Source organism: Phalacrocorax carbo, chromosome 12, assembly GCF_963921805.1.
Source record: "Phalacrocorax carbo chromosome 12, bPhaCar2.1, whole genome shotgun sequence".
Classification (NCBI taxonomy): Eukaryota; Metazoa; Chordata; class Aves; order Suliformes; family Phalacrocoracidae; genus Phalacrocorax; species Phalacrocorax carbo.
Window position 1 is genome coordinate 2,890,509 of NC_087524.1, and position 20,262 is coordinate 2,910,770.

At 41.9% G+C, this 20,262-nt stretch overlaps 1 protein-coding gene across 1 annotated transcript in view; it reads left to right on the plus strand.

The window, feature by feature from the left end:
• Positions 1-6,102: 6,102 nt before the first annotated feature.
• WDFY4 (WDFY family member 4) overlaps positions 6,103-20,262 on the plus strand; it is a 144,442-nt gene continuing 130,282 nt past the window's right edge. Inside the window, exons 1-4 of the mRNA XM_064463735.1 lie at positions 6,103-6,219; positions 12,188-12,461; positions 18,783-18,897; positions 19,502-19,605. Of these exons, the coding sequence (XP_064319805.1) occupies positions 12,201-12,461; positions 18,783-18,897; positions 19,502-19,605 (480 nt within the window). The 5' untranslated portion in view covers positions 6,103-6,219; positions 12,188-12,200. The remainder of the gene's footprint in view (positions 6,220-12,187; positions 12,462-18,782; positions 18,898-19,501; positions 19,606-20,262) is intronic.

Genomic DNA, 20,262 nt, shown 5'->3' on the forward strand with positions numbered 1-20,262 from the left:
GTGCTTTCAGGTTCTGCTGAGTACAGTGAGCTTGCAAATAATCACGGGGCCAATGGCTAGTTTCTTGTTGCTCTACTTTGTTTTTCTAACAAAGTATTTCTACGTGTTTAGTGCCAGAGTTTAATTTCAAGTCTAATATTACCTCTCTGCTGAGCAACAGCAGCAATTTTGTGTATCCTTATAGGTCAAGTTCCTAACATAAAAGAAAACACTAGCATAGAACCTGGCTATAAATTAGGTAGAGATTAAGGAGGTTTTTCTTATTATTTACCAGCCTAGAACAGAGTTATCTGAACACCGTAAAAGCAGTCCTTTCCTAGAAAAAAAGGAAAGCACAGCCTCCAGGGAAGCTACTCAGCTTCAAGAATTGTTTTTTAAACCAGATCATATCAGGTAGCAAAACTACTGCGTTCATCAGTTTCCCCATCCCTTCTGTCCAGAATTTTGCATGCTATGGCAAAAGCTAGCAATCAAATGCAACTGGAGTATTAGTTCTGTAAATAAGGAATTAGAGAGAGGAGAAGATACATGAGTCTAGTTCAGAGAGCTAGAAGAATATTTGTGGAAAAGCCAGGCTTATCCATTAATAGGGTGTGACATATTCTTAAGCATGCTTATTAGCTCTTTGAAGGTACCTGAGTAGTTATCACTGTGTGAAAGCAGCTTTCCTGGATACATGCAGAGTCTCTCTGAGGGCGAAGCTTATAGGAGAGTAAGGTTGCAGGAGCTTATAGACTTGGAAGCTGCAAAAGGAAAAATAATAATAATTAGTAGTGGACAGATCAGAGATGGAAATGTGTTTTCTCTCATACTTGTGTTGCAAGGATTTTGCTTAATTTGTTTAGCTCAAACTTCAGGCTCCTTATTTCCTCTACGATGACAGTTGCTGCAGACTGTGCAAGCTCCGCAACATCCTTGCCGAGAGTAAAGAGCAGTGTTAAACAGGAACTAGGACCAATTTCTGAAACTTAAGAAAGTGGTGTTGTCTGCAGAGGTTTTGGTGCTGCTTCTGCAGAGAATGAGAAGAGTAAATCTTCCAAGAAAACAGCTCTTGGTCAATATATGTTTATGTAACTATATCTTGTGCTTTTGTCTGAGGCTGTGTCTGAGAGTGGTATTTTCTGGTAGGTGCTATGTGTTAAAGTCTACTTCTCTGTTTTGTAAATATTTGTGAAAATTTTCCAGCAGAACTTCTGTATCATGATCCTTTCATTCAACAGCTTTTGAGCTGATTATGAAAAGAATTAATTCCTTTGTATCCTGTAGCAGCAGAAAGTTAATCTGAGGTCCAAGAGGTGGGAGAAGTGGTATGCCGTTATATTTTGCATTAGCCTTTCGACTTCCTCAATTTCAGTAGACTAACATGCCTTCTAGTGTGGAGATCATGCGTTCAGCCAAGCTGCCTCAAAAATTTTCCTGCACAATATTTTTCTATTCAGTAGGTGGCATTTAATCAAAATAGCAGCTTCCCAGAGGAACTTTCATATTTGATACGTCTTTTCTTCCCGGGGGGAAAGATTCTGTTCATTTGATCAAAGTGTTTGGTTCTGGCACTTTCAAACAAGAATGTTGTCGCTTTTGTTACAACCAATTTTTAAATGTGGTTTCTTTTTTCTTGTGTTTTTAAAAGTTGATATTGTTTCACTAACTCTAGAATATTTTTGTGGCATTTAGTTATGCATAGAATTAAAAAAAAAAAGTGTTTTAAAATTAGTTAGGGTATTTCTGTGATTATATAGTCCAGTGATTTCCCCCACCCCACCCCCCACCACTGACTACTTTTAAAGGAGCCACAGAAGATGAGCAAAGTGAGGGGCTGTCAAGCAGCAGAATTACACTTGCTGTGTAAGGGTTCATAGGAAACTACTTCAGGATTGCACAGATTGGAAAAGGTGGAAAACCACTGCACCAGTCTGACCCCTAAGATGCAGGCTGTTGGATATACTGTGGTTCATTCTGTTTAAACTACAGAACCATATGAAAAAAATCCCATTTTGATTTACAGATTTTTGTTGATGGAGGGAATTTGTTCCTATTTCCAATTAAGTATTTTGAAATAGCAGAATTTCATGTGAAAAATTATCCTTGTCATGTAACACCGCTACCACTGATCAAACCTTACCAGTGTCAAGGTGCAGGCTGCATGCCAGGAGGCACAGAGGATGGCTTGCGGACCACCTGGCCTTGCTCAGGTGGAAACTTCCCCAGGGGAAGAAAATGGATCCCTTTCCTGAGACAAGGTAAGAGCTTGACTCCAGCACCGACATTACAAACTGCCCCACATTTTTACAGCCACTCAGTCATGGTGCCAGAGTCGTCAGTGGTGTAACTAGACCTCCCGACTGACTCAGAGTGCTTAGGCCCGAGGGGTGCGGGAGGGCAATGGGCAGAGAAGCGTTGCCTCGCAGTTACACTTTAAGTCTCTACCAGCTACCAATCTCGTGTCTTCATCAGCCTGAGCTCCATTTAATTAATTTAAAGCTGAATTTTAGTTATCAGAGCAGGTGTACAAATATGCAGGTAAATGCTGCCTTACCTTCCTCAGAGGTGGTGGTGCTGCCTGGGGGTGGCAAGCCTGGGCAGGAAGGGCCCTGGCCCACTTGGGGGCTGCCTGGCAGAACCGGCAGAAGCTGGCTTTTAATTCCTGCCTCCTTGGGGCTCTGCCCTTCAGGGAAAACCTGGCCAAAGAAGTGGCGTGGCTGTCCCTGCTGCCCCGGGCCTCCCTCATGTATGTGCCGGGGGGGAGGCACAGAGATGCTGAAGCTCACAGACCTGTGGCTTTTCGCTTCATGGTCCCCTGCTTTCGCTTCTTTGGGAAGGTTTGCTGAAGGAACTGAATGCCTCCTTCATTGCAGATTTCAAGGTTTACTGAGAAAAGCAATGAGTGAAAATGATGGTTAAGCAGGTAGTTTAAATTTTTACATTGCTTTTCTCTGTGGCCTCTCTGTCAGCTTCTGTTCTGCCACTGAAAAGAGGGGAGGAAAAAGAAACAGGGCCGCTCCCCTTTACAATGTTAAAGAAATGAAAAATGATTCAATGAACATTTTTAAATCAACAATCTTTTTATCAAGAAAAAAGAAAGAAGATAGCTGAATTTTAGCAGCAAATATGAAGAGTGGAAAAAAACCTGCAGTTAGCTGAACTTTTGGGCACTACAGTGTTGAAAGGGCCGTGCGTTTAACTGGCTTTTTTTCTAGACTGAAGGTTATGAATGTGCAGCAGAAAAATGCATTGGCTCAGCAAAATCAGCTGCATTTTATTTCTTTAGTCTACAGGGAGAGAAACTTGCTGAAGGGAGAAATGCAGGCTTTTCGGCAAGGTTCTGTCCCATTCGGGTTTGCAGTTGAGCCTCAGGCAATGGCAACTGCACAGCAATTGCCGAGGACATGTTTGCTCTCGGTGTAACCAGTCAGCCCATTTTGTGAATCTAATGCAACTGAAATCTACTGCAAGCTGGGCTTCAGGACAAACCTGCAGTAGCGGACCTCCAGCCTCAAACTGAAGTGCTGTTCTTCTAGCCATTCTGGAGCACTAAGATAACTAAGATACCTCAGTGTGGGTGGTAGTATTACTGTAAAGGCACGAAACAGGGTTTTTCCACTTGTGTGTGGAGGTTAGAGTGGCAAAAAAAGAGAGAAGCTTAATAAGGATCAACATAAGGGACATTATTTGATGCTGAGAGACAGATGGACCTTGCAGTTATCTCCAGATCCTTGCCTCAGGAAGCCCACTGTATGTCCAGCTCAGGCAGGACATCTCATCTCCACTGGGCTGTACATGATCTACTTGAGAGTGCTGCCTCTATCAGATGACAGTTTCTCAGTCAGTAGTGGTAGGGCTACTTCTTGGGTCCAGGAGGTTACTAGTGCCCTTTCTAGAAAACTTCAACCAAGATGACGGTTCCTTTGAACTAGGTGCCCTGCACATAGATGTAAATGCAAGTACGTAAGGAACACGTGCCTTTTTTCCCTCTGAGACTGCGGGGAAAAAGGATGAAGAAAGGAAGGATTTTTCTCTCAGTTTTTGTAGGTGGAGGCACAATGGAAGTGGTTATTAAAATAAGAGCTCAAACTGACAAAGGGCATTGTGGCACCACCTCCTATTACCTCAGCTATTAGCTTGTCTTTACCCTTTGAGATATTTTTACCACAGATAATTTGGTTACAGTTGTTTTGCTCCAGTGAAGCAGAGATTAAGTGGAAGGGCATGTTGAAACTCTGGACTTTCGGCCCCTTCAGCAGTTAGCGCAGAAGGAAAAAGAGAAATGATGCTTCCTCTGCTATGTGGATTAGAAATCTGCTAATGACTGTGTGGCTGCTTGAGTCCTGACAGCATCTAGTGAGGGGGGCACCACTGGGTAGGGAAGGCTCCTGGGAAATAAACCTTTCTGATCAAACAGCATGGAGGGGGTGCTGCAAATGACCTTCTCTTTTGTGGTCTTAAACTGACACTAAAAGGGTGGAAATGGAGCCCGTTTAGGCTTGTTTCTGAGTTAGGAAAGGGAAAACAATGATGTTATCTCTGGGCTGGTATCAATAGTCTCCTCTGTGTCTCTGTGTTTCTGCCATTTATCTCACCACTGTGGTTTTGGCTAGATTGTAACTGGGAAAGTATCGGCTAATATGAGAACAGCCTAAGGCAGAAAAGTAGTGGATGTGTTGGCATAGCCTTCCTCCGGCTGTGTGAGCTTGCTTGGCCTGTGCGCAGAGCTGCCCAGAGGCCTCGCAGCCCCATCGGCACAGCGCTGAGCTCAGCCAGGCCTGCGTGTGGCTACTCAGTGGGCTCAGTAAAGCCTCCAAAGACAACTTCCACTGGAGCTGCCCTGGGTGTGGGTAGCTCAGAGTGTGACTTTGCATCTGCCTTGAAAACACCTTGTAGATTATACTTAGTTTGGCTAATGCTTTCCAAACCCTGGTCAACTTAAGGCCTCTGTGTGTACAGGCTGGAGTGGAGTATTTTCCTCAGGATCGAAGGTGTATCTCTGTTTGCAGCAAAGCTATGGAGCTGCTTAATTCCTGGCATAACCTGTAAAGGGATGAACTAAATCATGACTGTGTTGCTGCCTCTATTGTTGATATTCCTTTCAATGAATACAGTTCCACAGTATGGGATGAGAACAGTCCTCTGGGAATGTTCTATGCCAGAAACATGGCTGCATTTAGAGCCTTGTGGTGTATAGGCAATCGCTGTCCTGTTTTATTAATTAACCCTATTGAACAGTGAAATCAGTCCCTTCAAGATTTGCTGCTTCTACCTGCAGAGACATCAGGAGTCTCCAGTCTGGATATTGCCCTACCTTAGCTGGAAAAGAAAGTTTTCCTCCTGAATACTTTTTCAGGCATTTGTGTGAAGTAGATGTTAAAGCCATCTGTTTTCTGTTAACCACCTAAGACAAAATCCCCTCAGGTTTCAGTCACTGTAAGGCCATGGCCCCACTGATTCTCAAGGTGACCATAAAATTCTTAGGGAGAAGCAGTTTAGGAAACACTTGAATTTCCTGTGTAAACATGTTTAAACTCCACCTCCCCTTAAAAACTAATTATAAACCCTTTCAGATGTATTAGGGAGAACAAAACAACTAGGAAGTAGGCTTCCCCCAAAACCATAGATAATCTAGGCTCCTTTATGTTGTCAGTGAGCTTACAGTGCTTGTTTGGCTCTTGATCTGAGTAGCTGCCTTGACCATTTTAGTAGAGGGGTCAAGGACGTAGCATTTACCTCAGCACTCAAACATTTCTTTTAAGAGTACTGTGTTTGAGGAAGGACTCCGACCACAGGTTGCACGGAGAGCATGAGCTTTGTAGTGCTGTATTCCTGTAGTAGTTTGGTAAACCTTAAATCTAAAACCAAAATGAAACAACACCCACCCCACCCCCGACACCCCTTTTCTCTGTGAATATGGTATGGGGGGTAATACTTGGTTACTCTTGACCCAGGGAGAAATATGCAATGCCTGCCAGGTTTGTGTGTAAGCTGACTTGTTCTAAGCTGCTTTGAGAGCTTGGCAGGGCCTGAGCATGTGGCTCATTTGGTCTTCACTTCTGCTTTCCTCAGGAAATAAGTGCAGCAGCTCATCAGGTGATTCACAGTGGAAAGTTTAAACAGCAGAGTGGGAGCTGCTGCATACACCAAGATGCCTAGTAGAACAGAAGCAGTAACACTCGCTTCTCTGGATGTGGTTATTGACTGCAACAGGAGCTGCCATATCTAGGAGCCCAGGTATGTCAAGAGATATGCTGTGAACAGGCTGTTAACTGTTGAAGGAAACTGCCATATTATCTGCGATTGGCTTGTTACAGTAGGGTCATTTTCAAAAAGCAAAGGTTTCAGCCAAAGTTCACCCTAAACAGCAGTACATGGAGGAAAAAGGATCAGCAGTTCAGTTGTATCCTTTAATCTAGAGATGATAATAAGATTGCAGGTGTCACAGGTATATCTGTTGCTGATGCTAGTGTAGACTTGTTAGACTTGGTTCAGCTGCATGTCCTTATCTAATGAGCTGCTGTTGTGAGATGATCATAATTGCCCTGGTCTGGTTCCTTTGAGTTTGTTGCAACCATACTATCTGTGACTGACCAGAAGCATTCTGTTTGCTCTTGAGATGGGGGCATTACTTCACTTCCAGGACGACGACATCTCAAAAGCAAGTATATCTGTGTATATATATCTGTGCTTCTCTCTTGGCTTAGTAAGGGTATCTGCAAGTCAGAGAAGAAACAGTTCCCAATTAGATACTTAGAAGCTATTTTTTAAAACAGAAAAAAATGAAGAGTGAGCACACGAGAGACAGCCTAAGTCAGTTTTATAGCTACTTTTGGATTGCATTGAGATGGTCTTCAAACAAAAATAGAGAAATGCAGTTAAGTGTTTGAAACTGAATTAATAATTTGTGAAGTTGTACTGCAGAAATGCCTGTCCAACTTAGATGTACTCAAAAAGTAAAAACATACCTGGACAAATAAAGTCCTAGTGTAAATGAATGCAACTCATTTATTTGGTAGCAATAGTGTCACACCTTCTTGAAACAAGCTGAAATTATATTTATAATGCTTAAAAAGTAGCAGCAGTGCCCTACTGGAATGGGGCTTACTCTTTGAACACTATTCAACCTCCTCTAATCTCAAAAGTGTTTTATAACCCCTGTTATTTGTATTTTGTCAACTATTTGTATTTCAAGGTACCAGCCAGGTTAGACCCCTATTGTATAAAACGCTGTGCCAGAACTTAGGAAGAGAGAATACCTTCCCCATATAATTTACAATTAAATGGACCTGGCAAGGATGGGTAGGATATTGAATTCTGCAACTTGTTTTAATTAGTTGCAGCCCACGTTTCAGAGAAGATAAATAGAGTAAGATCAAACTGTAAATCCTTTTAGTGGTGTTTTTAGGTTTGTCTCATGAAATATATCAAATACGATCACTAGACATAGGACTGATAGGTGTAACTAATTAAAGAAAGGCAGAGGGAGCTTGGGGAGGAAGAACTGAGGTGTTCAGGAAGGACAGAGGTAAGACAGTAGTACGCACTGGCACAGTGCTCATTCTGAGGTACTGACATTCCCTGTGAGCAGGGTGGCATGAGCCACAAAGAGGGAGTTTGTGACTGAATTGGGAGAGAACGAGAATTTGTGAGATAAGCTGTTTCATAAAATAAACAAGCAATGCCTTCTACTGCTTCTGTTATGGCACCAGACAGCTTTCCTGGGGAAATAGTGGAATCCCTGTTATTAGCATTTAAAATGATTGACTGGCGTGACTGTGTAATGAACAGATTTATCTTGGTTGCCAAGGAAAAGAAGGAGGTATTTTAAAAAGGTGTCCCACAGTGGATTTTTGGGGTGCTTTAAGCCGTGTGTTTCTGATACTGTCATGGTTTTAGCTGGGATAGAGTTAATTTTCTTCACCCTAGCTGGTATAGTGCTGTGCTTTGAAATTAGCGTGGAAAAAAAAACTGTTGAGATAACACACAGATGTTTTGGGCTGTTGCTGGGTAGCGCTTGTACTAGTCAAGGACATTTCTAGCTTCCCATGCTCTGCTGGGTGCACAAGAAGCCGGGAGGGGAGGGGGCACAGCTAAGAGAGCGGATTCAAACTGACCAAAGGGATATTCCATATCATGTATCGTCATGCCCAGTATGTTACTGGGAGGGGCTGGCCGGGAGAGGGAGGAAGCAATCGCGGCTCGGGGAGGGGCAGCGTCGGTTGGCGGGTGGTGAGCGGTTGTCTCACTTGTGTTTCCGTGGGTTTTTTTCCCTTTTTTACCCCTTTCCCTTCCTTTTCCATTTTATTATATTAACATTAGTGTCATTATTATCATAATGCTTCTTACTATTATTATAATTTTATTGTAATCATTAAACTGTGCTTATCTCAACCCACAAGTTCTTTTGCTTGTCCGATTCTCTTCTCGCTCACTCCCCCCCCACCCCTGTGGGATGGAGTGGCTGCGTGGTGTTCAGTTGCCAGCTGAGGCTGAACCACGACAGATACTCACCAGAATCCTAGATTTTAATACTCAAGAAAAGGCTATTAGGAGAAGAAAATTTTTAAGCAGGTAGTCCTAGTACTATGGGTCTGATATTTAGTCTCATCTGCCTCTTGTTGTCTGGACAGTTGGAGTAAATAAGGAGAAAAGTTGTAGTCCTCATTTTGCCTTCATGTACTTTTGGAGATTAAAGATTTCCATCTATCAAATATCTAATCTCAATATCTAACTCAAATATCTAACATTTTTTTTGCAGATACTTACAATAAAAAGTGGATTAAACTCTGAAATTCGGTATGAGACTTGATTGTATTTTGGTCAACCATCTTGCTTGGAGGCCCTTCTGTGATAAGAAATGATTTTTAAATATATAAGTAAACTCCTTGATCTTGTGCAAACTGGGATTTTGTAGATGTATGGGATCATTCTTTGGACTGCTGGCGGAGTTAATCGCAGATAAATATAATTAAAATGTCACTAAAATAATAATGCTTGTTCAGCCCATTAGCTTTTAGTATCAGAGTTCTGCCTGTCCTGCCAGCTTTGGACAGGCCTTTCTTCCCTTTTGTCTTATCAGTCTGAAAAGGTGTAGCCACATTGCAGTGTGATTTTGCACAAGCTTAATTTAGAACAAAAGGGAAAATACATGAATAAGTTCCACTTCCTCTTTGTTACTGGACACTACTTTCTGAATGATAACGAGATTTATTTGATATATTTTCACTTTCCCATCTTTAAAAATCTTTACAATAATACAAAAAGTGTGAATAATAATATTTATAACTTATCAAAACTGAAATAAGCTGTTAATTTACACTGAGGATCAGGACACATAAGACTTTCAAAATATTTAAGCTATCTGTAATACCAAAGACACGTGAATGTTGGACCCTGTGATATTGTGATTGATCTAGAAGAATCATTGTCCTCCAAGAATAATAGAAAACACAAAGGATTTAGAAGTCAAATGAAACTGTAGGTGCAAGAAAAGGCTATTAGGAGAAGGAATATTTAAAGCAGATAGTGCAAGTGGAGGCAACAGTCTAACACTAGAGGACTGATACTTAGTCTAATATGACTTCTGTACTCTAGACTGGCATAAATAAGGAGGCAAATCATAATCCTCATTTTGCTTTCATGTACTTTTGGAGATGAAAGACTTCTATGTACACTCAAATGTCTTATATAGTCTGTTACAATTAGGTGTTTATTAATGAAGTTGTGTGTGCGTATATGGTTTTAATAGTTTCTGTGGAGAGAGGAAGAATTCTTTCATTACGTAGATTCATAGAGTGAGAATTTTTTGAGTGACCAGCAGTGCTTGCCTTAGCTGTGCCACCAGCAAGGAAGTCCTGCTAATTATGAATAGAAAGGGAGAAAATTGGTAAACACTCTTGAAGTGCCATTCAGTGTAGTGCAGTTCAAATATTGCTGTTGACTGGTCAGTCACTGACCTTCTGAGGCCAGCGTAAGCACTTCATTTCAGCACTTCATGCCACAGTTTCACCATCTGTAAAATGTTTTTCTAAAGGATTTTGGGCTTCTCTATACAAACGACCAAGGTGAATGTAGACACTAGGAGGGAGTTACTTCTTAGCACTGATTTCAGCGTAGCAGAGTAGCTTCCAAGTTGAGAAATTTCACTTAGGAAGAGAGTGGTGGCATTTGGGATGGGAGAGCAGCCTCATTGCAAAAAGTAACTCTGAACTATGCTCACTGAACCCCCTAGAACAGTACCCAGGCTTTCTCAACACTCTGTGCAGCTTCATGATGACTCAAGCGGGCTGAAATCCCATACCAGGGTTAAGTATAACATATGACAAATATAACTCCCACGCAGTCATGAGGAACAGAATCTTCCTGTTTACTCCGTGCACTGTCATCACACTTTTTCTGCTCACAGGACTGTGTTGTCTCAGCACAGATAATTAAGGAAAACAACAGCAGCAAAACACAAAATATTGCTGTGGTAGGAGGTTTCAGGCTGACATCCTTGGAGACTGATCGAAATTTTGTAGCCCTTCATCTCCTAATGAAGGACAGTGTATGGGCTGTGGTAGAGTAAGTTACCCTCTGCAGTGGTGTGAAGGATCATCATTTGCATCCAAGCGTAGGTGTCTGCTGGGACCATCAGCTTGCTGCAGGTGGTGTGGTGCACAGTCACAATGTAATGTCACCCTCTTCACCTCTGCAGTATGGAGCTCTGCCGTGAGTGTGGAAGTGAAACTTGTTCATCTGACTTGGAGCCGGCAGGATGCAAACAGTAAGCAAGCTTCATAGCTGATGGATGGTAAAGGAAGAGAATCCCAAATGTAGTATTAGTGTTGGCTCATAATTTCTAAACCAGTCTCACAATAGCCTTTTTCAAAATTTATTTTAAGGGTTGTATGTATTGGTAGTGCAGGAGATCTGACTAATTTTTTTAGTTACACTTGCTTTTTGACATTTTTATTGACAAGCTAGAATGGCAGTCAAAGAGGCACTATAGAGAAGGAACCTATTTCCTAGAAATGAAGGTATAGTGGTGTTTTCCTCTGAGGGGTTGTAATGATGTGTTAAAGATTCTTCTAGGGTCTCAAAAGACAATATACTTGGTAAGTAAAGTGATGAGCTACACTCATCTTGGTGACAACTCCCAGCCCACACTATGATAATTTATGTGTCATATTTTGAGTAGTCAGACAATGTCCTAGACGCCAATAAGCATTTGGCTGATTTTAATGGAAACTGGAGAAGCCTGATTTCCACTGGTGTAAGCATTGTGATTATGTAGGCTCTGGGTAGCAGGGTGAGCTCACAGAAGGCTAAGGCAAAGGAGCAGAGTTGCTGTGGATTCAAGGCTGTGTCAGTGCCTTCCCAGAAGACTATGGATGAAAACAGGCCTGGAAAGTAGATGAGAGGACTTGGGGTTGAGATAAGGGTACCAGAAGGATTCCTCTACCTATAGTGTGAGATGGACCCATTGCATATTCAATAGGATGGAAAGGAGGCTGCTGGAAGCACCTTGCTCCTTCATTGAGGCATATTCATTTCAGTTTAGAGGAACAGCAAAACAGGTAAAGTTGTAGTGAAAATACCTACCTCTTGTACAGACCTGTACATCTGCAGGATAGAAGAGCTGAATGTGGCTGCCTGTATGGGCCAGCACACTCACGCAGGGAATCCTTGGCTTTTCCACACAGCTCCTATTCCAGCCTGTGCTTCAACCCTACTCTAGGTAGGGCATGCATCAGAGATGTGCAGCTTAGTATAGCGTCCATACTCAATGAAATGTGTATCCTGGCTCTTGGGTAATGCTATTCTGTTAGAGATATGGTGATGGTAATAGTTATGACTTGTTTAGAGCTATGGTGACTGAAGTATAGGGAGAAGATTGGGCTCAGTGGCAAAGCTGAGGCTGGAATCCAGATTTCCTGCATGGTTTACCAGTTTGTCCTGTCAAAGCCCAGATGAGCTGTGTAGCATATGCACATGTGTCTCATGGGAGAGAGATTGTTCATGTGATTGCAAGGTGGTAATGCTCCTGTCCAGGAGCAGAGAGCTTTGCCATCAGAATTGGAAGAGTCAGTGGCTGCCGGCACTTCCATGCTTCTGAACTCCCCAACTCTAATAATTAAGACTTTCAATGTCTAGTTTCGTGGGGCAGTTGGCTGGTAAGAGATGATGCTAACTGTAAATAACACAATATCTTTACCTTCAGGTCTCATTTCGGCATGGACAGAGCAGCTGAACTCATGTGGCAGCTGGAGAAGTCACCTGGCAAAGCAGGACAGCAAGAGCAAAGCCCTGATGATGGAGACAAAGCAGAAGTGCTGGGACAGCCTGATCACAGCAATGACAAGGCACCTCAGAGCCACACTCTCCAGTGGGAGACTCTAAGCAGACAGTTTGTAGAGTATGAGCAGGTGGCTCCATTTCTTATCCCAGAGGAGCAACAGAGAAGGCTGCTGGACTTCCTTCCACTCTTCTTAAAGGTCTGTTCTCCTTGTTGCCTTTGGTGCAGATGCCAAGGATATACATTTACATTGCTCTGTCCGTTCTGTGGTCACCCTAACTGCCAGTGGAGTTAATTGGAGCATAATCCCTTTGTCTAGGTGATAATTACCTTCATTCCATTGGGATCCTGGGAAAACGGTTTCTTGTCCTCCTTTCATCTAACTAGCCTGCTATGTTAGCATGAGAAAAGTATATGGGGAGCACTGCTTTACTTTCATGAATGGCTAAATTCTGTTCTTGGAGTCAAGGGGTATGTTGGTGCATGTTTCAAAGTGAGTACCCTGTGAAGAGGTTACTTCATGTCTGCCTCATCTATTTTATTACGCAGGGCAGCCTGAGCACAGTTTCAGTCTGGGAAAATGTGGCTGTGGCATGCAGCCAGTTAGGGGAAATGCAGGAGTACGGTCTTAAGAAGGAATTTTTGGCGTAATGGCAGTGCTGATGTCTAATTTTAGTGCTTGAGAGAGGAGTTGTGTTCTAGGCGGGGAAACTGTGGCATGAGGAGAGGAAGGTCATACTGTAGGTGAGGTACACAGCTGAGAACTAGAACATCTTAGTTACCAGGCTGCCCTACCCACACCCTAGAGCTTCCATCAGGCAAAAGTTTCTGAGATGGCCATATTGTTAGGTGAAACTGGAAAAGCTCTGTAGTGAATGGGAACCTTATGGGTTGGTTTTGTTTGCTAGAGTGTGTGAAATGTACAGGGTGACAGAATGGCAGAGCTTAATACTGAGAGGAGCAGAACACCTGGCCTTTCTTTAAATGAACAGTGGCCATGTTGTAGTACAGAAGAATTGGTTTTCTCTTTAATTACTTTAGGTATTTATGTGTATGGAATCTGTGTTTTTACACTCTCTCACTATGTAAGTCTTTCAGAAAGAAAATAAAAGCTTCTTTTTGGTGAAACCATATTTTAATCATGGCATATTTCAGCCATCTGTACTTGTGAGTTTTCAGTGTTTTGAGTGACCAAACTGAGACCCACCTGTTCCTTACCTAGCTGAGCCAATTTTCTAAAAAGGAGTTAGTGGGTAGGTGAGAAAAAAAAGTTAGTGACATGGTCACCCTGTTTATATGAAAGCACTGTGGGACATAAGAAGTGATACTCTGTAGTGAGAGGGACATTTTGAACTGTGCATGCAGGGAGATCACTGTGCTCAGGGCTATGAAATGTTTGGTGTCCATGACAGTAAAGGGGAGGAATAACTTCCAGATAGTCATAACGTTTCGCTGAATGGAGCATGGACCTGTGAAGCTTGTAAATCTTGCTGCAGAGCAGGACTTTGAAATAGCTGGTAGATGCTGGTGTCTGTTAACAGCAGGTCACCCGCTGGTGTGAGTGTAACGCAAACAGCTGAGCTGCAGCTAGGATCTGGTGATGCCCGTGGTGGAGAGTTTGCTGTGTTTGAGTACAAGCTTGCCCTGGCCCAAGACAATGAAGACAAAATGAATAGAAGGGTCTGAAAAGGTAGTGAGTGTATAACCTGGAGCCTCAGAAGGGGCCTTCTCTTTTAATCCAAATGGCCCTACAGATATTTTATTACTGAACAAAGCTTTCACTTTTCATCACTTCCTTCAGCTTCTGGATTTGTTTGTCCCTCCTGAACCAAGGCTATATTTGGACAGAAGAGTTGTTGCTCTCTGCATACACGCCTGTCACTGGAAACGAATCTCTCTTTGCATATGGCACTACGTGTGCTAGGGTAGACTTTGCCCTCTTGGGAGCTCACCACTGCTTTATGAGCTCAGAAAAATTCTGGCTTTGCAAAGGGGCAATGTTCCTTCCTCAGCCTTCAAAGAATGCTCTTCAAAGTCGGGTCAGGACTGAGAGTATGGCATTTTTCTGTAGAGGAGCACCTTCTTATTCCATGTGTGTATATATATTTTTTTTTTTAATGGCTTGCTGAAAATTGCATGGCAACAAGTTGCAACATTTTTGCTTGGAGCAAGAGCCATGTGTTCTGCTTTTCCTAGAGCTGTTTTCAGACCTCTTGTCTTTTCTCCTCCTAAAGCTTCATGGAGATCATACATGCTTAATGCTTTGAGGGTAGAAATTCATCCCAACAAAGATAAGCTTTGTTGTAGAAGATAGCCTCTCCAAACTGCTCCCTCCCCCCCTTGTAAGTAATGTATTATAGGCTTTTTGTGAAATTCTTCTGCTGAGGCTTTCCTGCCTCAAATATACAGTGAAATTGAAATTCCCAGATCTCAAGGTTTCTGGCTTCTGTTGTGGCTTTAGTTTTTGAACACCATATAGTGAACATGAAGTAAGCAAGTCTTGGCAAGATGAAATTATACAGAAAAACTTCAGATTTACTGATCATTAACTAAGTATGAATAGTGAGAATGCCTTCTATGCAAGGATAATTTTTTTGAGTGAAACTTTCAAATGACAGAAGTTGTTACTGAACAAAGGTGATGGAAGCTATAAAATCCAGAAGTCTTAGGAATTCAAAATTGGGCAGCAAAGCAGGAAAATGTTTATTTCTCATGACATATGAGAAATAAACTTTAGTACCAGTGGGTCGAAGGACAGCTATTCCCCAGGAGGCAAGCTGAGTGTTGCTAAGGGGCTGGCAATGTTGTGTATATGCATGTCCACCATGTGTTTCCCTTTTATAGGGCTGAACTTTATATGCTTTAAGGTTGTAGAAAGTGATTTCCTGAGTTGTAGCAATGCTCACAAAGAGGGGATTTAAAATTCCTAAAGGATATTTTGGCTACAGAATATATTCAGAATGGAGATGCAAATTTATCATTAGCCTAACACTTGATTTTGTGTCCAAAGAGAGAGATTCTTCCCCTTCACTTTTCTTAGATGTATCAGTGGAGCTTTTCGGTGCTCTGTAGGTATTTGGGTTCAGATGTGTGTCTAGAGTATTTTGGCCTTGCATCATTGATTTAGGAGTACATTGTGGAGGATCTGGCCCTTTAGCTTTGAGTCATCATGTCCTTCCCCATATGACTTTTACTCCCTTTATACACCAGCCTTCTGCTTTGCGCTAAGCCCCTGGGCTGGCTTGCGGAAACGCGTCTCAGTGAGTTGTACGTGTTATGAAGTTCTTTCAGAAACTACCTTGCTTCCTCATGTTTAACAGGGGACTCTGCATAAGTCCTCTCCCTCCTTGGAGAATTTTAATATCTTGTTTTTCCTTTCCTTGTTTGATCATGCAGATGCCAGTGCATCTCTGTCTTTTTGTCTTAGAGTGCTTTAGGTCCTACTCAGTTGGCTGGAGAGAGAGAGCACTAACCAGGAGCTACCTGGGATGTGGGGGGTCGTTACTCACTGATACTCCTTGACGTAGAAGGAAAAGGTGTAGGAGGGAAATGCTAGTCATCTGCTTGTGATTCAAGCCTAGGATGGGAGTAATTTTAATGTGCCCTTTCTATTTTCCCTCTTGGTGCCTCAGAAAGTGTCAGAATGTACTATTACATGGCTGGCTTTTGAGCTAGCGTCTCACCATGAAGCATGCAATAGGAAGGACAGATGGCAACAGCAGACACGGGGAACTTGTGGCAGAATCTTAAACATGTAGAAACAGGCTTAAGAGGAAGAAAGAAAATCCGATTACATTGATACCATATTATTTGAATTTCCCCTGAAGGCAGACATCCTGGAATGGAGTCAGGTTGATATTCTTTCCGATACAGATCTTTTATAGGCTCAAAGATGAATATGGAGCTGATGAGGCCTGTTCTTAGAAAAGAGCAGATTCTAGAGGTTGGTGTCTGACCCACAGGAAGATCCCCTGTAAAATCAAATCAGAACATTAGTGGTCTGGTCTGTAGTGAGATGGAATAGCTAAATTTTTGCACAAGTAGCATTGCTATGAACCTTTGATTACTGCTTTCTGCTACGTTATGATCTAAACTTCTAAAATTTATCCTGCGTTTTCATTTAGCAGTAGAGTGAGTATAACAAGTCCTTTCTGAAGTGTTTAGGGGGTGTTCCTCTTTGAGGCAGAGGGACAGGAATCTATCACTGCTTTCTTCTGAAAAAGTGTATAGCTTAATGACAAACAATGTATATTCCTAAGTGGCTGTGGATTTCTTGTCATTATGTTTCTTCAGTTTGCTTCTGTTCTTTACAGATCTTCCCTTACTTCTGCATCAGATGCAGATGATTCAGTGGACCTTGCTCCTGCAGCTGATGGTCTCTGAAAATCATTTATGGTCAAAATCTGGAAAAAAAAAAAAGCTTGTTTTTTTTTAAATATTGTTGATTGAAAATTAATTGATAGGCACACTTTTTTATTTCACACTTCTGTAGCCCAGGACAACAAAAAAAGAGTTGGGTGCAGTTCCAGAGAGGTCAACATAGTAAAATGAAGCAAAAAGTAGGTGCTTGTCTGATTGCTGACAGACAGCTGGCACTTGGTGGGGAAAGAAATAGCTTGTCCACAAGCCACCATCAGCAAGGAAAGAACAAGTAATTGAAAGCAATGGTTGGGAAGGAAATAAAGTGTGTAGAGGATCATCTTTCACAAAGAGTTGCACTGATTTCTTGGCAGAGAGTATTATGGGTTATCTGCTCCAAATTATTTTAGGAGAACAGATGTCTTATTATTTTTGTTACTCTCCTTTCATCATCTGGCCTTGCAGCTTGATTTTTCTGAGCTTTTAGAAGGAGGAGACTTTTGTGAAGAAACTTTTCAAGGTTGCCGGGCACAGAGGTGTCTCTGCCTGGTATTTAGAGGTGAATGCTGCACTATTGCTGATACACTGATGTGTGTAGCATCAGTGTTCTGTATCAAAGTGTTGGTATCTGATTGTCAGAGGCCAGTTGGGTGTCATAGTATTAGTCTACTGGAATATTTTTTTTTATTGCTTTTGAATTTTTTTCCCCCAAAGTCAAGGCTAAGAAACATTTGAGAGGGGATCTGTTTGTCATACTCAGAGCAGGGAACCATCAGTTGTTTACTGTTGTTCCTTTTGTCACTTTTGCATTGATCACTTGTCCATTCTTAAACAAGTAATTTATAAACTTATTTATAAATTGTTTATAAATTTGTCAATAAATTAATTTTCCTTGTCTAGCTATGCATTTAGGACTATGCCTTCCTGTTTAGGGGTGCTTATTGTAGCATAGAAAATGTTTAGAAATCCTTATCTGGTAAACATTTACTGTCATCATGTCAGCATTTTAGAAGGGCATTTTCTCCTCTGTTAGCACTGATCTGTACTCATGGTGTAAGCTGGCTTGTAATGTTGTAAATTCCTAGCCGGGCAGGGTTGTCACTCCTTATCCTCCTTAAGCACGGCTGTACATCTTAACCTCATGGGTGGATGGGTTAGGCAACTCTTACTGCTGCAAAATCACATCCAGTGCCTTTTCAGCTAGAATATTCCTGGTTTTTTCAGCTCCTTTCCTCATGTTTTCTTTTATTTCCTTAGTTCGCAACAAATATTAATTCTGTCTGGCAAGAAATGCTGATTTTATGAGCCTTACTTTCCTCCACAAATAGAGTAGAATTGAGAGGCAGCAACTTTGTGCATGTATTGAAAAAACCAGCAACACCCCCAGCCCCCAACCCCAAATAAACAAAAAAACCCAAAGGATTTTGTTCTGTGATTTTTATTAATTTATTTACTTGAAAGAAATAGTTCAGTTTCAGGTGAACCTTGCCTAGTATACTGCTACCTGGGAGCAGAAGTCCTGTGTTTCAAAAAGACACCTTGGTTTCTTTCTGACAGATGTGTTGCAAATGCTCCGTGAGAGCAGCAGTTCCAATCCCATTTCAGTCTTGAAGTAGCTGAGACTGTGCAATGACTTGCTGAAGAGGGAAAATGCATTTTTTACTTTTAATTTTTATTCAATTGAAAAGTCAGGTTTTGTTGATGACTAGCTTCAGTTTTGGGGAGACCAGTTTTTGGAGAAGGATGTACTTTTACTGAAAAATCCTTGGACAACTGTAGCTGTAACCTCTTCAGGGTACAGGGTGTTTATGTTGTATTTCAAAAGGGACTAACGTGCTTTTTGATACAAATAATTAGTGGCACAGGGGCTATGACAAACATTTACAGTGTTTTTGTTGGATTCAATGGAGAAAATAATGTAACAGCTCTCTAGTAGGTGCATTATGTGATTCAAAAGGTAGTTCCAGGTTGATTTTCTGTGTCTGTAGTGTCGGGCTCCTGCCTGTCTGGCAAATACTGCGTAGTGGACTACACTGGCTGGGGAGGGACTTTTGCAGGGGAATGTTAGCTTTATGTTTGTTTGCTTATATTTATTAGCACTTCTCAATCTTCCAAAGACATGCTCTATCAGAAAGCCTTAACAGTAACACTTGAATTTCAGGCCTGGGAAGAGTCTGATGGAGTAATTGTATTCCCCAACATTCAGCTGTTAGCCAGTGAGGTTTCCAAGCTCCTGACAAAAGAAATTAAGAGGAACCTCAATGGCAAACCTGCAGGTAATGATCCCATACCATATCCACTGGCTCCACTTACTCTGGGAATAGGCTGTCATTCAGCCTTCCTCTGTGCTTACCTTGAGGGAAATAAAGGGGGAACAGGAAAATGCTAAGTGTAGCACAGCAGATCTTTTAGTAGGTGTGAGCTAGCACTGGTTTTGGATGATTGCACTGAAGATCTGCCCTTGTATGTTGTGCTGACCTTGGTTTTGGAACTTTTGTAGCTGGAAACGTATAACAGTGCAGCTATGCAGTAAAAGAGAAGGCTACACGCTATTCTGAGGAGCTTTCTTTAATGAGAAAAATACTGCTAGCCACACACAGCTTTCCTGGTGGCCGCTGCACATTCTTTGCACTGATCAGCTGGCAGACTTCCTGAACTGAGCTGGTATTTCCAGTGAAGATCGTCCGTTTGAAACATGTAGTTTACATGAACCGACCTGAGCGTGATGCTGGATGAAAATCCTTTTATGTCCTTCTATGCACTTCAGTGGACTTGTGCTGCTGTGATTTTGTTAAATTTGTCAGATCTGTTAAGAAAGGATCAATGCAGCATATTCATCTTTCATGAAGGATTTAAAGTTTGATGTTTTTATGGTAACAGAGGAAGCTCGTCTGGCTTTGGAGCAATTGCTACAACGAAAAGGGGAAGCAGGAGATGGCCGTTTGCTCCTGAAATCGGTGTATGTGCTCTCACAGACTGACTTGGTAAGAGAAATGACTACAAAGGGTTTCTTTTTTGTTTTGTCTTGTTTTGGTTTTTCCTTTTTATTTCAGAGAAGCTGGGTAGCCACCCCAACAGTGGAACACGTAAGTCTCATAATGTTTGTTATCCCCGCTGCTTTGTGCTTCAGCATGCCCATGGTATACAGTCAGATAGAGGACACACTACCAGGTTTACAGTCCAGGCTTTTCTAAAAGAGGGAAGTAAGTGCTCAGTGCTTTCAGATACCCTTTTTGTTTTGATCATCAGGCACCTGTTTTTTTCTAGTGCTCCTTTGATTTATCTCCACCACCCACTTACGTATCACTGCTTTTAAACATTTTTTTTGTCACTCCAGCTTACATATCAAAAAGATGACTAGTAAGGACCTGTCTGTCTGGTAATGTAATGGTTGGATTTTCCATCCTCATATCCTCTCACTTCGAAGCATTTCAAAGCATTTCACAAACTCTACTTGTACAGCCATCCTGTATGCAGACTGGTCTAATCAGTACACCCTGATGGGCATCAGGGATGCCTGACATTGAGCTGAGCAGTTTGTCTCAACCCTTTTTCAGATATGTGAAAATAAAATCTTACTGTCAGCTTCTAGTGGACATGGTCTGTGTCATAAGGTGCTCTATAAAATTATATATTGTTAG